General features: G+C 36.7%; 1 protein-coding gene across 6 annotated transcripts in view; it reads left to right on the top strand.

The window, feature by feature from the left end:
- HYDIN (HYDIN axonemal central pair apparatus protein) overlaps positions 1-19,511 on the top strand; it is a 381,838-nt gene that overhangs the window by 65,682 nt on the left and 296,645 nt on the right. For all 6 annotated transcript variants that reach the window (XM_074370458.1, XM_074370459.1, XM_074370460.1 and 3 more), the window contains exons 3-5: positions 10,465-10,622; positions 12,409-12,534; positions 17,787-17,906. In XM_074370458.1, the coding sequence (XP_074226559.1) occupies positions 10,488-10,622; positions 12,409-12,534; positions 17,787-17,906 (381 nt within the window). In that variant the 5' untranslated portion in view covers positions 10,465-10,487. The remainder of the gene's footprint in view (positions 1-10,464; positions 10,623-12,408; positions 12,535-17,786; positions 17,907-19,511) is intronic.

Here is a 19,511-nt window from a genome sequence, read left to right as displayed (position 1 = left end):
ACACGCTTAAGTTGTAAAAGAAAATCAAGGAAGTGATTTCTATAAAAGTGAGGACAGTGTTTACCTTTAGTGGGGAGAGAGGGCTTAGTGATTGAGAGGGGATTCAAGGAGCCTCTGTGGGCACTGGCCGTGTTGTGTTTCTTGGGTGATCATTACACAGATGTTCACTTGGTGATAATTCATTTCAGCTGTACATTTTGATGACAATTCTATGTGCATGTAATATTTCACCATAAAATCTTTTAAAAGACCATATCATTTTATCTTTTATCCACCTCAGTGAAACTAAAAGTAAAGTTTATCTATCACATGTTCAATCAAATTGCAGCAATGCTTTTCACTCAGAGATGTGACAAAGACTGAATGTGGGCAGATATGCAAAGTCAAAGTCAAAATCCAGTTAGATTTCTGGGGGTTTATTTCCATAAGCTAGTAGACATATTTCTCATTTTCATCTTCATTCTTCAAAAACAATATGATTTTACTTGTAATTAACTAATACAGTGCTTTGCACATAGTAGATACTCTATTTATTAAATTGAGAAATAATTGAATTCCCATGTGAGAAAAGTAATCTATTTTGGAACCATTAATACTTATAGATTCTTGGTATGAGTCATGAAATTATGTGAATTGCTGCTCAAAAATAGTAATAATCACTTTCTGCAGGTGTGACTCTCTCTTTTCCAGTCCTCACCTTCTTCCTAAATGGCTTGCAGTTGGCTCTTTGAATTTTTCCCTGCCTGTATCTGGCCTGGAAGCTTCTATGATTTGAACAAGCTTCCACCACCTGATATTTGCCTATGGAGAAGCAGTTCTTTTTCTAATTTGAATTCTAGGAAAAATAGTTTTCACTGTATATGTTGTGATGTTGTGATTTAAAATAAGAAATATATATATATTTCTTATACATATTAAATAATAATTAAATAAATAATACATATTAAAATTATATATATATTTGTTTTTGCCCCTAGTTCTGGCACAGAGCTCCTAAAACCCTTGAAATTTCCTAAGTGACATGAGGGATAAAGATATTTTCTGTTGTTAGTGAGGTGACTTTGGGCCCCATCTAAGGATGGGGGTGCTGGTTGTCAGGAGAACTAACAGTGTAATTAGAGGGTTGGAGCTTGCAGTCCTCCCCTCGCCGCCCACTAGGGGAAAGGGGCTGGAGGTTGACTCAATTGAGGATGGTCCGTAATTTAATCACTCTTGCCTATGTAATGAAGCCTCCATGAAATCCCAAAGGTTCAGAGAGCTTCTGGGTTGGTGAATACATACATGGATATCTGGGGAGAGTGGTGTCCCTGGAGAGGACATGGAATCTGTGCCCCTTCCCCGTACCTTTCCCTGTGCATCGCTTCCATCTGGCTATTGCCGAGTTATATCCTTTTGTAATAAACCAATAATCTAGTGAATAAAATGTTTCTCTGAGTTCTGGGAGCCACTCTAGCAAATTAATTGAATCTGAGGATGGGGCCTTGGGAACCTTTGATTTACAACCAGTGGATCAGAAGCACAGCTAGCAACCTGGGCTTGCAACTTGTGTTTGAAGTGTGAGGGCAGTCTCCTGGGACTGAATACTTAACCTGCGGAATTTGATGCTATCTCCATGTAGATAAATTGCTGGTTGGTGTAGGGGAAGATCCCCTTCCCCTGCCACACACACAAACACACATGCACGTTGGGATTGGTGACCAGAACAAAATACAAAATACATCTTCATTTTTTTTTCAGCTGCGGTCAAATAAGAGAATTCTTTCTAAAATTTGTCTCTCTTCTATGTACCTCAGATATAATAAGTAACACATTCTGCAGAGACAGGTTGTTTTCAGGAAATATTTCAAGGGGAAGAGAGCAGAGACCAATGTGAAACCTATGAAATCTGAATTAATCCAATTTAAAAGAGATAAAACAAATAGAAAACCAAGGAGCATAACAGCTTTAGAAACAGTAGAAAACAAAAAGAAGCAGCAGGATTATATGAAAATTAATCCTTTTACTCTGAGTGCCTGGAGAATCCCTCACTGACAAAAGCCATGTTGCATTTACTTGAGTGTTTTTCCTAATTTTTTCTTTGATATTTTCCTGCTAAAATGAAGTAAAGAAATATTTATCAACATCCTAGAGTATAATTTCCCTGCACTCACTTTAGCAGTAGCAGAACTTGAAGACATGGGAACGGTTAGTTTCATACACTCTTATTTATTTCCAGCAAGTGAGGTATAATTGAATGGAATTTCCATCTTTTCAGTTTTTTTAACCAAATATTCTGCTAATAACACTAAGAACAGTTATATGCCAGGTATTGTGCAAAGTGAAGTACTTTACAAATATTATCTAATTTAATCCTCATAATAAACGTATGAGGTGTATGTGGTTATTGGCTTCCAAGATGGCTCCCAGTGATCCTAATTTCCTGGTATTTATGTCCTTGTGTGGCCTTTCTCACATTGAATAGGACTGATCTGTGTGCCTAACAGATCTTGCATAAACGATGGTGTGTGACTTCTGGGCCACAAAGGACATTGCAGCTTCTCCCCGGCCTCTTGGACTGCTTGCTCTGGAAGTTGCCAGTCATCATGCCATGCGGACATTCATGTAGCCCTGTTGAGAGGCCCATGGGAGAGGAACTGAGGCCTCCCACCAACAGCCAGGAGCAACTTGCTAGCTGTGTGACTGGGCCATCTTGGAAGTGGATTTTCTAGCCCTAGACAGGCCTTCAGATGATTGCAACCCTTTCTACCATCTTTGACTGTATCCTCGTCAGAGATCCCCAAGCTAGGTTCTCCTGAGTTATCTGAGATTACATTCTTCCTCTTTTTTTCTAAAAGAAGATACTGTTTCATACATACTGAACACTTGTTTAGCTAGACTGTTACGTGGAAACACTAGGAGCTGGAGGTTGACATTTAAATTAAGGAACAAGAGGTAAATAGTTATTCTGAGAAATGTTTTTGTCTAGTGAAAATTCTCTTTTAATGAATGCAATTTAATATTCAGTTCAATTCAACAAATATTAACTGAGCCCCTTTTATGTGCCAATCACACATGGTCCCTACCGGCAAGAAGCTACATTCTGCTTCTGCACATCAAAGGAGACCATAAGTAAACAAAATGACAACCTATGGAATGGGAGAAAATTTTTGTAAATGAAACCGACAAAGGCTTGATCTCCAGAATATATAGGCAGCTCATACGACTTAATAAGAAAAAAATAAACAACCCAATCCAAAAATGGGCAGAAGACCTAAACAAGCAATTCTCCAAGGAAGAAATACAAATGATCAATAGGCACATGAAAAAATGCTCAATATCACTAATTATCAGAGAAATACAAATCAAAACTATGATGAGGTATCACCTCACACCAGTCAGAATGCCCATCATTCAAAAATCCACAAATGACAAATGCTGGAGAGGCTGTGGAGAAAGGGGAACCCTCCTACACTGCTGGTGGGAATGCAGTTTGGTGCAGCCACTGTGGAAAACAGTATGGAGATTCCTCAAAAGACTAGGAATAGACTTACCATATGACCCAGGAATCCCACTCCTGGGCTTGTATCCAGAAGGAAATCTACTTCAGGATGACACCTGCACCCCAATGTTCATAGCAGCACTCTTTACAACAGCCAAAACATGGAAACAGCCTAAATGTCCATCAACAGGTGACTGGATAAAGAAGCAGTGGTATATTTATACAATGGAATACTATTCAGCCATAAAAATGACAGCATAATGCCATTTGCAGCAACTGGATGCTCCTGGAGAATGTCATTCTAAGTGAAATAAGCCAGAAAGAGAAAGAAAGATATATGAGATCGCTTATATGTGGAATCTTAAAAAAAAAAAAAAAAGGAACATAAATACAAAACAGAAACAGACTCAGATATAGACTGCAAACTTGTGGTTGCCAAGGGGGCGGGGGATGGGAAGGGATAGACTGGGATTTCAAAATTTCTAGATACTGACAGGCATATGCAGAATAGATAAACAAGATTATACTGTATAGCACAGGGAAATATATACAAGATCTTGTGGTAGCTCACAGTGAAAAAAATGTGCCAATGAATATATGTATGTTCATGTATAACTGAAAAATTGTGCTCTACACTGGAATTTGACACAACATTTTAAAATGACTGTAACTCAATAAAAAAAGTTAAAAAAACCTTTTTTTTTCTGTACTATTTTAAATGCTGAAATGCTTGATTCCTAACAATATTGAGGTAGCTACCTGTTTTATAATATTTTACTAATATTATGACCAATAATAAGACTGCTATCCATTAGAGAGATATAGTCAAAAACTGTCTTTTAAGATCTGTTGGAATAATTGTTTTCTCTTTATGGTTATGGCACAAACTTGATATATGGCAAAGTTCATTTTTTTCAGTTTTCAACTTCTAAGAATTAATTTTTTCAAATGTTTTAAAATATATTTTTAGCAACTTTACTGAGATATAATTCACATTCAGTTCACCATATAATTCACCCATTTAAAGTGTATGTACAATCCAACAGTTTTTAGTATATTCACAAACAGTCAATTTTTTAAATATATCTTTTTACCGAAGTATATAGTCAGTTTACAATGTTGTATCAATTTCTGGTGTACAGCATAATGCTTCAGTCATACATGAACATATTCTTTTTCACCATAAGTTACTACAAGATATTCAATATATTTTCCTCTGCTATACAGTAAGAGTTTGTTGTTTATTTATTTTGTATATATTAGTTAGTATCTGCAAATCAGGAACTCCCAGTTTATCCCTTCCCACCTTCTTCCCCTCCTTGTAACCATGAGTTTGTTTTCTATGTCTGGGTCTGTTTCTGTTTTATAAATAAGTTTGTCTTTTTTTTTTTTTAGATTCCACATATAAATGATATATGATATTTTTCTGGTTTGATAAATTTCTTTTGTATTAGCTTGGTTTCTTTTTGGTTTTTGTGACTCTATTGTATGCTTTTGATTTGTGGTTACCCTGTTTTCCAAGTATGTTAACTCATTACTGTATCTTTTTGCTTTAGTCTTGTAGTCATGTAGGCTCAAACACATCCTAAAAAGAATAAAGGAAAAAAAAAAAAGAAAAAAAAGGGAGAGAAATCTATATTTTCTTACTCCCCTCTCCTACCTTTTATGATTTTGATGTCCTTTTAAAGTTTTTTCACATCATCATGTTTATTCTCTTGCAACTCATTGCATTTTTCGCATTTCCAATTACGGTTTTCTCATTTCTATATTTTCCTGCTTCTTTTCTATTTAGAGTAGATCTTTCAATATTTCTTTTAGGATAGGTGTAGTATTGCTGAATTCTTTTAGTTTTTGCTTGTCTGTGAAATTCTTTATCTCTCCTTCTACTTTAAAGGATAATCTTGCTGGATAGAGTATCATAGGTTGCAGCTTTTTCTCATTGAGGACTTTGAATAAATCTTGCCACTCACTTCTGACCAGCAGTGTTTGTGTAGAGAAGTCAGCTGAAAGCCTTATGGGGATTCCCTTGTAACTAACTCCTTGTTTTTCTTTTGCTGTCTTTAGAATCATTTCTTTATCATTAACTTTGGCTATCTTAATTATAATATGTATTGGTGTAGGTCTGTTTGGGTTCTTCTTGTTTGGGACCCTCTGTGCTTCCTGTACTTGGATAGCTGTTTCCTTCTTTAGGTTTGGAAAGTTTTCAGTCATGATTTCTTCAAATACCTTTTCAATTCTCTTTTTCTTTTCCTTCTGGGACCCCTATTATGTGTAGGTTGTTATGCTGTATATTTTCCCATAGGTCCCTTTTATTGCTTTCATTGGTTTTTACTTGCTTTTCTGTCTGCTGTTCTGACTGGGTGACTTCTGGTATCCTGTCTTCTAAGTCACTTATTCATTCCTCTACATTATCTGTCTGCTGTTGTCTGCCTTTAGCTTGGCTCTTATCTCAGCCATTGAGTTTTCTGTTTTTAATTAACTCCTCTTTATAGTTTCTATTTCCTTTTTATAGTATTCTCTCTCTATTCATAGTCTCTCTTATTTCCTTCAGTGCTTTTATCTCCACCCTTTTTGAAGTCATAATCTGGTAGACTGTTGAGGTCTATCTCATTGTTCATTCTTTCAGGGGACTTCTCTTGTTCTTTTAATTGGGAGTGGTTCCTCTGCTTCTTCATTTTACTTACATTTCTCTGGCTGTATGGATTTAGGAGTATCGGTTATCTATTGCGGTCTTGAAGGGCTGTTTTATATTTTGTTTGTTTGTTTTTATTTAAAGTGGGAGCATTTCTGTGTAGACTGTGTGTGTCTAATAGCTTTGCTGCAAGGGCTGGTCTTAGAATGGATGGTTGCCACATCTTTCTTCCATATGTGTTGGCTGTTATCCCTTTTATTGGGGGAGTGGTTGGTGTTGTGGTGATCAGAGCCTGCCCTGATTGTTGTTGTTGAGCAGGACCTCCTTTTTTGTTCTGTGGTTGTCACAGCCTTGACAGGGGCCAAGTCTGCTTCCCTTTTGCTGGAATAGAGGATTCTAGACCCGTTTCTGAGCTGTGGTGTGTGGTAGGCAGGATTGGAGTGCTTCAGATGGGAAGAAGAGTTGCTGAGTATACCTCCGCAGGAGATGTCCACTGGGAAGTGCCCTTTGTGGTGTTGTCACATATTATGTGGACTTAAAAAGTACTCTTTGTTGATGTTGCCTTTGTCCCCACCTTAGCTGTGGGAATGTCGGCCACCTATTCTGGTGTCCCACAGGTTCTGGGCCCCAGGAACTACTAGTGTAGATCCACCAATGTCAGGCGCTAGGACCTGCTATAGTGAGCGTGCAGTCACACACCTGAATCTGCGGTGCACCACAGGGTGAGCGCAGACCCCAGACCCCTCTCTGTGTACAGTACGATATGCCAATCTGTTGTAAATGACCATGCTCGCCCCCACTGTGTGCCAGAACTCTGCTCACTGCCTATTTGTCCCAGAGGTACAGGTCCACAAAGGGTCCAGAGAGAGCTCTCTGCCTGGAGCTGTAAACAAATCTCTGTCCCACCTATGAAGTTGCAGGGCTGCTGAGTATGGATTAAGCTTTTAGCCCTGCCTCTGCGCAGTAGAGGCCCACCTCTCTTCTCATGAGAACACATCAACAATGGAGCCAAGTAGAGATGGGCTATGGTGCGGCTGTGTTGTGCCCCTCCCCACCATGCACACCAGCAGTGGTTCTTTTTTATGGGGATCCCAAGCAGTTCTGTTCCACACACACCCCCAGCCAGAGCTCACACCACCCTCCAGTCCCCTGAGGCTGCAGTGGGCCCCGGCCCTCTCCCCGGGCTTCTCACCAATCTCCAGCAGCCAGTCCCAGCTTGTTCTTGCTGATTGAGATCGCAGGGACCCTCTGTGCAAGTTTATCTTAGTTCTGTCTGCCAAGCAGCTGCCACTTCCTCCTCTGAGCGTCAGAAGCTCTGCTTCTGTCCTTACTGACCTCCTGGTTGGAGAAGGGGTGTCTGAGCACCCTCAGCCTTTCTTCCTTTGCCAGTCCTTTCCTGCAGGACCAGTCCCGCACTGATTTTTTTCTTTTTTCTTTCTTTTTTCTTTCTTTTTTCTTTTTTTTCTCTTACTGGATTTTGTGAGAATCCTCCTGTATTTCGAAGTGAGACATACTCTGCCAGAGTTCAGTAGGTGCTCTGTGTGATTCAGTGGGTTTGTAGATAGAATTCTTGGTGTATTTGTGGAAGAAAGCGAGCTGTGAGTCTATCTACTCTGCCATCCGGCACCTCTGTCCAATTTTAAAAACATTTTCATCATCTGAAAAAGAAATCCCATACCTTTTAGTTTTCACCCCACCCCCTCTGCATTCCTTCATTCCTCCTAGCCCTAAGCAACCACTGGACACTTCATGTGAATGGACTCATACAATATGTGTTTTTTTGTGACTGGCTTATTTTACTTAACAAAATGTTTTTCAAGTTTTTTCATGTCTCTTTGATCCTAGGGGATACTTCAGTCTCATCCCAGGTTTTGGGATTCTCACAAAGGTGTCTTGTCTATGGACAATTGCTGATTGGTCTTTTTGTGCAGAAAACTGAGGTTGACAACTACCTACTTCACCATGTTTATGACCTCATACTTCCTATATTATTTTATATTGTAAAAATTATATGTATTGTATATAATTTATTGTTTGTCTTTCTATATTTAGTATGTCTTCTTTGCTTTTTCTAAAATTTCTTTTAGTATTTTGGAAGGTTTATCTTCATATTCAGCAATTCTGTTTGTATAAAAACCCTTTATAGTGCCTATATTTTTATCTATTGCTGTATAACAAATTATCCCCAAATTAATAGTTTAAAACAATGAATATCTGTTTTCTCAGTTTCTGTAGGTTAGGAATCTATGTAAGGCTTAGCTGGTACCTCCTACTTAGGGTCTATCATGCATCTCCAGTCAAGCTGTTGGCCCAGACTACAGTCATTTCAAGGCTCAACTGGGGCTGGCAACTCTGCCTTCATTCACATGGTTGTTGGCAGGCCTCAGAAGATCCACTGCCAAGCTCACTCATGTCATTGCTGGCAGGCCTTCGTTCCCCACCACATGAGCCTCTCTCTAGGTTTCCTGAGTGTCCCTACAATGTGGCAACTGATCCGAGAGAGAGCCAGACAGTGCCCAAGATGGAACCAAGTCTCTTTATAGCTAACCTCAGTGGTGACATCCATCATTTGTGCTGTATTATATTTGTTAGAATACCTAAGTACAGCTCATACTCAAGAGGAGAGGATTATATAAACACATGAATGGTTGGAAACAGATATCATTGACTGCTACCATGAGGGCTGTCCGCCATTTCCCCTTAATCTTCCTTTATTCCGTCTGGTTAAACAGTTTGACACCTACCTAACACACAGTTGTTAATAATCTTATTCCACTTTTCAGCCTTCTTTCTTTTTTATTTCTTTTCATGTAAAATTTCATTCTTTCTACTTTTTTGGAAAATATAACATTTAAGTTCTGTTTTTCCCTCATGTCCTCAATTTCATTTTAATCTTAGCTCTGTAATTAAATATATGAAATGCTCATCCACAGTATTTTTGCTGAAGTTCCCCAGTTACATTTTGGTTGGATGAAGCCCGTCCTCTAGTATATTCTTCAGGAAGGGAATATGTTTATAATATTCTCTGGGCTTTTGCATGTTCAAAACTCCTTTTCTGCAGCATTGATGATTAAAGGAGAGCTTGGCTGTTTATAAAATCTTGGCTCATGCTTTTTAAAGTTTTTAGAAAATGTTGCTCTTCTGTTTTCCCATTTCATAGGTTGCTTTTAGAAAGTCCAATGGCATCTAAATCTTTTGCCCTTGTACATTAACTCAACTTTTCCTTGGCGGCTACTAGGAGTTTTAAAAATCCTTTAAGTCTAATAGTTCTTCTAAGATATGACTCAGAGTTGATCGTTTTGGGTCACTTTTCTTGGATACCTACTGGTCCCTCTTGATTATGTTTTTTTTTTTCTGGAAAATTTTCTTAGATTATAATTTTAAATATTAGTTCCCCTCCAGTACTTTATTTTTCTTCTTTATGTGCTCTAATTATAGCATGTTAGAACTTCTTTGTCTTCCATTTCAGTCATTTTTTTTCTGTGATCTTTTTTCCTTTTTTAAAATCTCATATTGATTTCTTTGGGTGTTTTACTGCTTCATTTCAGTGTACCTTATTCATTTTCATTCAGATCTATTTTCCTTTATGCACAGGTTTCCCTTCCATTTTGGTCTGGCGGTACCTTACCATCCTGTGAATTTCTCATGATTTTAAAGTTTTTTATTTAGCATTGTTTCAAGTGTTTTTATTTTTTTGTACAGGGTTGGACAACCTTGCCTGCTATTACTTAAAATAGAAATCCCTACTTAGTCATAAATGGACCCCCATAGTTGCAAGTGTCCTGCTAGAAGTATAAGAAAGATATGCAAAGGGGAAGTGACATATTTCTTTGATTTAGAGGGATTAGGCTGCTGTTAAATGCCTTATTTATGACTATCAACTTCAAAAATTTTTCAGAAACTTTTCCCCCATATCATCTCATGCTGCATTTTTCAATTCTCTGCCCAGCTGTGAAGGCCTGAAGCCTTATATTTACTCTGTTTGAAGGGTGTCATCAGAGACAATCGTCAAATAAGCAACGATGAAGTGTATTTATTGAGCAGTTTTTATTTGTTTATCTGGGGAGGCTAAAAGTGCCAAGATGTAGGAACATCTTGTGTTTTGAAGTCTTCCATGAGCTTAGTCCAAAATCACTTGGTTTGTCTAAAACGGGTCCTAGACTTTGGGATAAGGCTAAATCTAGACTGGCTAATGGAATAGATTCCTTTAGTTAAGGCATTTGTTTCAAGCATTTGATGTATTTTTGAAGATCAATATTTTCTAAACCTTCTTGTATTTGAAAAAGCTTTTTAAAAAGTAACCTGTATTCAGGAATTAACTGTATTTGTTCTAATATTTTTTTTTCACTCTTAGGTTAACAAAGGAAATAACTAAAAATGACAACTAGAAGACTTGGGGAGTCCACGGGGGCTGTTCAGATGGGGTTAGTAAGAATGCTTAAAGGATTCCAAAGCAAGATTTTGCCACCCCTGAATCCAAAGGTGGTTACAGAAGAAGAAGTAAATAGAATGGTAATGTATCAGAGAATTTCAGAGTAAAATACTTACTGCAGTCTTTTCAGGAGAATGACAGTTGCTACTTGGCATTCTCAGAATATCAAACAAAGAATTATTGGCTGATAATATCAATTTAGTTAACATAGTAGCTTGCTGCAGAGCAAATGCACCTTTTAAAGCCTGAGAAGCTTTTGCAGTCACATATGTCAAAGTAGAGGCTTGAATTGCTTGAGTTAAGTTGAAATAAGACTATGCAAGCAAATTATTAAGGTTTTCTAAATATTAGCTTGAACCCTAAGATACTATCATTTATGCAGTTCAAAAACAGTCAAGTATGAGAATTTCATAGGTGTAACATAAATAATCAATTCTCTGTTGATTGGCAAGAGTTATCTTTGTATAATTGTAGAGCATAGAGCATTAAAATAATGACTATATCATATCTAGGGGAAATGTGTGATTTTAGAATATCCTATAAGATAGAAAATATTAATATTTTTAATGAATTATTCTGATTTGGTGAGAATTGAATTATAAACTACTTGCTGTAGAAAATATCAATAACAATTTAGAGTGTTAAAGTGTATTCACTGCATTTTAAAAACTAGTCTCTAGTTATGTGCGAATTAGAAAAATAAAATCTATCATCATTTTCTTTTGTGGTGTTATTGTTTCATATTTAAAGTAATCCATACTTTTTGCTTTTAAGAGCTTGTTATTTTTAACTTAAATCACAACACAGCTGATACCTATTAACATTTTAGTATTCTAATCTGTGTTCCAATCCAAAAGACCAATCTTAAAAAAACCAAGTTGGAAGCTATATTAGAAATATGCCTTCATTTAAATGGGCTCAATCCCAGAAATTAATTTTGTAGGGAATCCGAACAGCATTGATTTTAACCCAAGGCAGAATGAATCAGCTAAATTATATACCCCTGAATGTTTTAAAAAGTCTTGGCACATACTGAAGCATTATGTTGCTGCCAATTATCTCGGTCTCTTTGCATATAAAGTAGTGAACATTCCAGAACATCCATAACATTGCAGAATTAATAGTGATTGGTCTTCAGTAAGCCTTTGCTAGGTTATTTCAATGATTTTATTTAATTGATAGGTTACATTTTTTTCCTTCATAACATTAGAAAGTGTTAAAGCGTTTTACATTCTTAAATTTGAGTATGTGGATATGACTGGCTGCTGGATCTGAAAGTTGGCTTAGAGCTCTTTGAAAACGAGGTCTACATGCACTCTTGTGATTTCTGAAAACTTCAAACTCATTCCTAAGCAGTGTAAACACACTTCCCTAATCCTTTACATTTTATAAGATTTCCCTTTAACCTGATATAACATGATAAACACCTAAAAGCTTTACTTGCACATTGTAACTAGAAGTAAATAGAAGTATTGCAAACTCCTTAGCTCTGAAGCCTATGAGTGATTTTAGAAACCTAGAGTTTTGTGCTCTTCTGAGCATAAATGTTAAGCTCTTTGGACATGTTCTCATGCTATTTCTTGACCCCCTTCTCCCCCACCCCAAGTTCTTTTGTGTGAATCCTTCAAAATCATAAGGAAACAGCAACCACATGTCATTTCAAATTATGGTGCAGAGAGCTCAGAAGTGCATAGGTACTTTGTTTGTATTATTTAGTTATTTTAAATATTTTATAAGGGAACTTAGTGGAATTCCAGAATTATCCTGAAAGCTGCAAACACAAATTATTCATTACTGGCACTTATGAAAACACTTTTTCAGTATTTCCATTCATGAATCCTTGGCTGCTGTTGTTTTAAATTCTAGCTGACACCCTCGGAGTTCCTGAAGGAAATGACCCTCACCACAGAGCAGAGACTGGCTAATACACATATGATGTGCCGACCACGGATCATTGAACTTCTAGATATGGGGGAAACAACACATCAGAAGGTAGCTGCTCTCTCTCATACTTATGTATAAAGTAGGCCCTGGAATAATGTAAATATTTTAGAACAACTGGAACTAAGCAATACTTATTAATTCTGGGCTTACTAATCCCTTATTGGATTTCTTTTATACATTCTTTTTCTACTTCTGTTGATCTTTTTAGCTATAACTTGATATGAAAAGAATTACAGAGTACAAATAACTTTTGACTAGTCTCATTTCTTCCTTAGCTACTTCTGGACACTATTGTTTAAAGATAAGAAGTAATTCTAAGAATTAGCCCAGCCTGATTAGGTTGTCTTCCTAATACAAGAAATTCTTCCTTACCTGAGCTGTCCATCACTAGAAAGGAAGAAGGAGGAATTGTTCATCAAAATAGGCATGTTTGTTTTGGCTCATTTCCAATAACACATATATCCTTTTAGTTTCTAAAGAATAGCTATTTTGATATGCTTCTGTATTCTAACATAAAGCATATATTTCAGGAGTTAGGGGCATATGATTACAAAATAAGGTCTTTTTTCCCTACTTTTTAATTAATTTCTTGTATTACGTGCTTCACTTTTTATGCACATATTATCGTTGAAGGTTTCCCAGCTATTCCTGAGGGTTTCTCAGAGTGATTTTCCACATGAGAAATGAGTCCCCCAGGCTCTTTTGCTGTTCATGCCACACCATTGCCTCCCCTTTCTAAGATATGCATAATATTTGCTCTTCTTCTGAGCACTGCTAGCCTGCGTTATTAATTGTTTCTGCTCTTCCCCATAACCACCTTCTAACTTTGAGGGCAAGGAACAAACACAGCTTTTCGCAAAGCTAATTTGTCCTAATTAAAGGCTGTTTGCTCCTTTCCCAGAATATAACTAAGGCCAGACCATGTGTTCTGTTCTGTGTGTACTGCTTGTGTGTGTGTTTTGAGAGTTTTGACTCTTGCTGTGCAGGATGAGGAAATTCATATACCACATCTCCTCTCACCTATTTCTTCTCTTAACTCAGTTGGTTAATTGTACTTTATTTTCCGGAGTTTCATTTGTCTCTTATTTGGGTAAGAGTCTTCCTCTTCTGATTTCCCCAAGAAGAGTGTATGGAAACTATATTTCTTTGATTTTATATGTTTAACAGTATTTGCCTGCTGCCTTTATAAGTAAACTGCAGATTTGTTTAATATAAAATGCCTGAGTCACACATTTTCCCCACATGAGCTTTGTAGGCATTTTCTTCACTACTTTCTGGCTTTAAATGACAGCATGCAGAAGTATGAAGCCAGATTTATTTTCCCCACTCGAGATGCTTTTATCTTTTATCCTGTATGCCCAAAGATTGCTTATTCTTATTTGATGTCCAGTAATTTTATTAGGATGTGACTAAATTTTTCCTGAGATACTACTACACCACCCTTATTATATTTCTAGAAAGTTTTTTTTTGAATTATCAGATGTTCATGCCATTTTTGCTTCTTTTCTTTAGAAATATAATTTGTGAACATGTTGGATCTTCTTTGTGCTTCTACATCTTATATATCATCTCTAATCCATTTTTAACTTTCTGTTCATTGTCATTTCATTGTAATTACATTCATCAGCTATCCTCTGTATCCCTTATTTTGAGTTGTGTCTGTGTGTGTGTGTGTGTGTGTGTGTGTGTGTGTGTGTTTGTGTTTCTCTAATTCATTCTTAACGGGGAAGTGTATAACTCAAGTGGTAGAGTGCATGCTCAGCACTCAAGAGGTCCTGGGTTCAATCCCCAGTACCTCCTCCAAGAAGAAACCTAATTACCTCCCCTCAGAAAACAAACAATACAAACAATTCATTCTTAAGCTTGACCAGTTCATCACACTTTGGGTTGCTCACAGCATTTTACATTAGTTACTGTCTTTTTTTTTTTTTTTTTTTTGGTAGCTTTTTGTTTACTTATGTCTCAGATATCACCTTTGGCTTTCTTCACACTTCACTGGTTGTTTTTTGGGGGGGACCTTTCTCCTCTTCCTGAGCACTAAACATTGGAGCTCCCCAATACCTGGTCTTTGGCTTTCTTTTCTGAATTCACTTCTTAGATGATACATTCTAGGAATGAGGCTTTAAATTTCACCTTTTTCATGATTATTTTTATAATTATCTCTCCTGCTGTGGGCTAGCCCCTGAACTCTGGAATGTATGTTCAGTTCAATGTATGATTGGTAGCTCAGACTTAAAATTTTTAAGATTGAATTTTTGCATTACATTTCTTCCCTAAAGGTGTATTCTTTCCTCTTTTGTCTTTCCTCCCTCCAACTTATAATACCCCCACTTATCTATTTTCTCAGGCCAAAGACCTTGGAGTTATTGCTGATGCCTCTGTTTTTCCCATGTCTTCTGTGAAATCCAGCTACAACTGTACTTGCACAAATATCTTTAATCAAACGACTTCTCACCACCTCCACCACCATCCCAGTTCAACCCACCATCATCTTAGACTATTGAAATAGCCTCCCTGTTTGCATCTCATCACCCAAATATCAATTCTCCACCAAGAAGTAAGAGTGGTTTTATAAAATGTAAATCAGAACCTGTTGCTCCCATGTTTAAAACTACCTAGTAGCCTCTGATCATCCTTATAGTTATAAGGTCCTGCATCATCTGACCCTGCCCTTCTCATAGATTTTCCCCCTCCACTTCTCCCCAGCTCATTCTCCTCTAACTATGCTCCCCTCTAGCTGCTCTTCACACACTCAAAGATAATTCCCACCCAAGGGCCTTTTTGCTTGTTATTCCTTCTAACTGGAATGCTATTCTCTCAGACCTTTGCATGACTTGCTTCAGATCTCTGCATAGATGTCATTTCCTCAGAGAGGCCATCCCATGACTACCCATCAGAAAGATTCCTTGAGATACCCATTCCCTCCGTCTCCTTGTCTGGCTTTAGTTTTCCTCATAGCCTTATTACTACCCCACCTCATATTATGTATTTCTTTTTTTTTTTTAATCCGTTTCCCCAAGAATTTCAGCTTCATAAGACAGAGGCTTTGTTGGCATTTTTCACTACTGCATGCTCAAGGAATGGAAAATATTGGAAACTCAATTAGTATTTACTGAATGAAAACATGAATTTTTCATCTCTTTTGATTGCTTAATCTTCCCTGCATTCTTGAATATTTGCTTTGTGCTCTCTGATTTTTTCCATTATGTTCTTTGAGTTTTTTATGGTAAAATGGTGTAGTTAAGATTTTCATTGCTTCATGGCAATGCTTTTCTGGTGAATATTTGCCGTTTTCTTTGCTTCTTCTTCTTCTTTTTTTTTCTTGAGTGTTTTTGTATAGATCTTGTCTTGACTTGTCATTATGATTATTATTACCACTCATCTTTGAAAGAAAGAAGGGAATTCTTCTTGGAATTGCTGTTTGTAAGTAGTTAATGTTGAGGCCAGGATGGTTAGTGTCTCAGACCAGCTGGAATTCTCTATGATGCTAAATGCAGCTTTTTATGAAAGAAGATGGTATATGTGTGTTTATTTGGAAGGGAAATGAGAGGAAGGGAGGAAGTGATTGAGTTGTGTTGGCTTTTTCTTCTCCCTAGAGTTCTGACTGTAGGAATTCTTATGATTCATTCTAGCCTGCCTAAATGATGTCTGCTTCCCATAAATATGCATATTTGTGTGTTTTCCACGCAATTGTCAGTGGTTCAGTGTAGATCTTCTTTAATTTCTCTCAATAATGTTTTGTAGTTTTTCCAGATAAAGGTCTTACACATCTTTCTTTGGATTTATTCCTGTGTATTTTATGTCTTGGGATGCTATTTTAAATGGTATTATCTATAAATTTCACTTTCTAAATGTTCATCGATAGCATATAGAAATATAATTAATTTTTTATGTTGACCTTGTATTCAGTGACTTTTGATAAGTCACTTATTCTAATTTATCTACAGATTATTTTGAATTTTCTAAATAATTTTTTTCTTCTCAGGAAAATGACAATTTTGTTTCTTCTTGATGAAAATTTCTAATGTTAAAACAATCTTAAATTTCTGAGATAAACTCAACTTGGTCATAATGTAGTATCTTTTTTATATATTGTAGGTTTCAGTTTGCTAATGTTTTGTTCCTTTTCTGCTTTGGAGCTATGGTTCATGCATAAGTTTGACCTATAATTTTCCTGTCTCCTACTGTCCTTCTCAGGTATATGAAAGCTATGCTAACAACATCATCACTTGAGTTGGGACATATTTAATTTTTTGTTTTTCTCTCCTTTGAGGAAGTTTCTATAATATTTCAGTTGAGTTGCTAGAATTTGCTAGTAGAGGTACTTGGGCAGCATTTTCTCTATGAAAGGCTTTTGCTTTACAGATTCAATTTCTCTAATCATTAAAGAACACTTCATATTTTCTATTTCTTACTGTGCTAGTTTTGATAATTTGTATTTTTCTAGGAATTTGTACTTTTAATCTAAATTTTCACATCTATTATCTTTTTACTTAGTTTGGGTTCTGTAGTAATGCTCCTTTTTTCATTCTTTATAATTGGCTCTTTAAACCTTCTGTCTTGTTATCTTGATCAGGCTCACTAGGTATTTTATTATTTTTATTAGTTTTTAGAGACTCAACTTTTGGATTTGTTGATTCTATGGTATAGTTACTTCATATTTCATTACTTTCTAGTATTGTTTTTGTTATGTCATTTTTTTCATTTGTTTGGGTTTTAATTTGTTTTTTATGTTTGCCATTGTTCTTCTAAATTATGGAAATGGGTACTTACATCTTCAGTTTCCAAATTGTGTGCCAAGGTGCCAAGTTCATGCAACCATGAACTCACAGGGCATCATGGGATAGTCTAAATTTTTAAGGAATACATGGCAATACTCCAAACCTGTTGGATACTACATAAGCTACTAGCTTGAGAAAATGCTATTTCAACATTAGGTCATACTATCTTGTTAGCCCCTCAGGGCCTCCAAGCAGGTTATTTATTGGTACAGCCTTTTCTCTTATTCTCACAGGGGAATTGGTTCAAATTATCTTATTCACCATTACTGGAAACAGAAGATTTGAGTTGGTGTTCTAATTAGCCTATTTTTTTAAACTGAGGACCAAAACTACATTCATTAAAGAAGTTAATGACAATAATCTTACTAATTGTAACAGTGTTTTTATTACTTACCCCTTTTTGAGTGTTTCCTATGTTCTTAGTATTAATATTCATAGGTTGATGTAGTATTTTCTTTTCTTCCCTAGTCATTTCTGCCACTGTGTGACTATAAGATTAATTTATTCTTTCAACTTCAGTTTCCAGGAATTGATCTAGATCAGGCATTATTCCAGCCCTTCCCATCAGAAATAGTATTTCAGAACTACACTCCCTGTGAAGTCTATGAAGTTCCACTGGTGCTGAGGAACAATGACACAGTGAGTATGTTTGCTGGGTGGCTATATCTTTCATGGATATATAAGAAGGGATTAAATAAAATGAAATCCTGTAGGATCTTAGCTGTATTCTTTAACTTGGTAAACCTAGGAAAATAGATGAAAACATGCCTTTTAACTATAGGCTAAATGAAGACAAGACTATGTTGATTGGTTTGTTGCTCAGTCCCAGGGCAGCACCAATATATGGTAAACTCCCCACGTGGGCACTAACATTTTGTTGAATAAAGGATTGGCTAGATGAGTGTCATGAAGTTCTCATGAGTCACCATTTGGGCTAGGTTTTCATTTAAGACAGGGTGATTACTATTCAAGTTTACATATTCCACATTAGAGCCACTGTTTCCCCAAGTTGAAGGTGTAAACTCTACTCACATGAATTGCAGTTTTTGAGCCAATGCAATTAATTCTTCAAATTGTTTTTTTTTAAACTTCAAAAAAATGGAGATTCCTTTTTCTCTTTTCTGTCTCCTTCCTTCTACCTCAGATAGCCTTTTGGTTTTGTCTACAGAATGTTTTGGATGGCTTCTACCACTGTCTATACCCTGTCTCTTTGTGGTTGCAACTGAAGATTTCTTTTCCATCCTTACACCTTTTTCTTCAGAGATAAATTAGGGTTTATTTCAAGAAAAGATATTAGATGCCTGGAGATTTCCTTGACATGTAACAATAAGGATAGAAAGAATAATGCAGAAGGGTAGCATGAAGCACAGGTAAGTGTGAAAATAATCAGATAGGGAGGAAGACATCAGAGAGATGCTAAATGTCAGGTGTAAGGGCAAGTCGAAATACTTATAGGAGTCTTAGAATGTTGAGACAAAAAATTCTAGCTATAAGAAAGGAAAATAAGTGAAGACTATGCAAGTATCCAAGGCAAATGGGAAGACTTGAAGTTATATTCAGTATAGTAGCTCATTGAAAGAATCAGTGATGCCTTTCAGAGATCAGTGGGGTGATTTAGTGACAGGAAAGTCAAATGTTGAAGAAAATTGTACGTTTAATTCTTTACTACAGCAGTGTTAGCAAGAGAAACTCATCGGGCAGAAGCTAAATGGTAGGCAGAGAGAAGAAAAAGAACCTGAGGTGTGCAGGATTCTGCTCCTACACATCAAGAAGAGATACACTACATAGACAATAGGTCTCTCTCTTTTCATGTGGGGCTGCCATCCAAATTAGTTTCTCAATTCCAGTTCTATTTTTCCCTTTCTCCATTACTTTTTGACTCTTGTTCAAGTTTTTTTTAGGCTATTAAAGGCAGAGAGGAGCTAGTCTGAAGGGTACTTTGGCTACTCCTCCCTCATCATAAAGAAGAAATGATTGTCATGAATGTATATGAACAAGTCAAGGATAAGAGGCATGTGTAAGTCTTATCTACCAAAGGGCACTTGGTTTTTGTAGATAACCCCACACCTCTTGGTAAGATGCTGCTCGAGGATTGGATATGAGGAAAGGAAGGTCCTCATCGAAAGAAAGTCCAGCTACTAACAAGCAGACAGATACTGTAGATGATGCAGGTTTGTTCTCGAGTGAGTTATTCCCAGAACCCTGGTCCTAGGTAGCTGATGTAGCCTGCTTCCTGCTTCCTAC

The sequence above is a fragment of the Camelus bactrianus genome, chromosome 9 (assembly GCF_048773025.1).
Source record: "Camelus bactrianus isolate YW-2024 breed Bactrian camel chromosome 9, ASM4877302v1, whole genome shotgun sequence".
Classification (NCBI taxonomy): domain Eukaryota; kingdom Metazoa; phylum Chordata; class Mammalia; order Artiodactyla; family Camelidae; genus Camelus; species Camelus bactrianus.
This window is presented reverse-complemented; position numbering and strand designations above follow the sequence as displayed.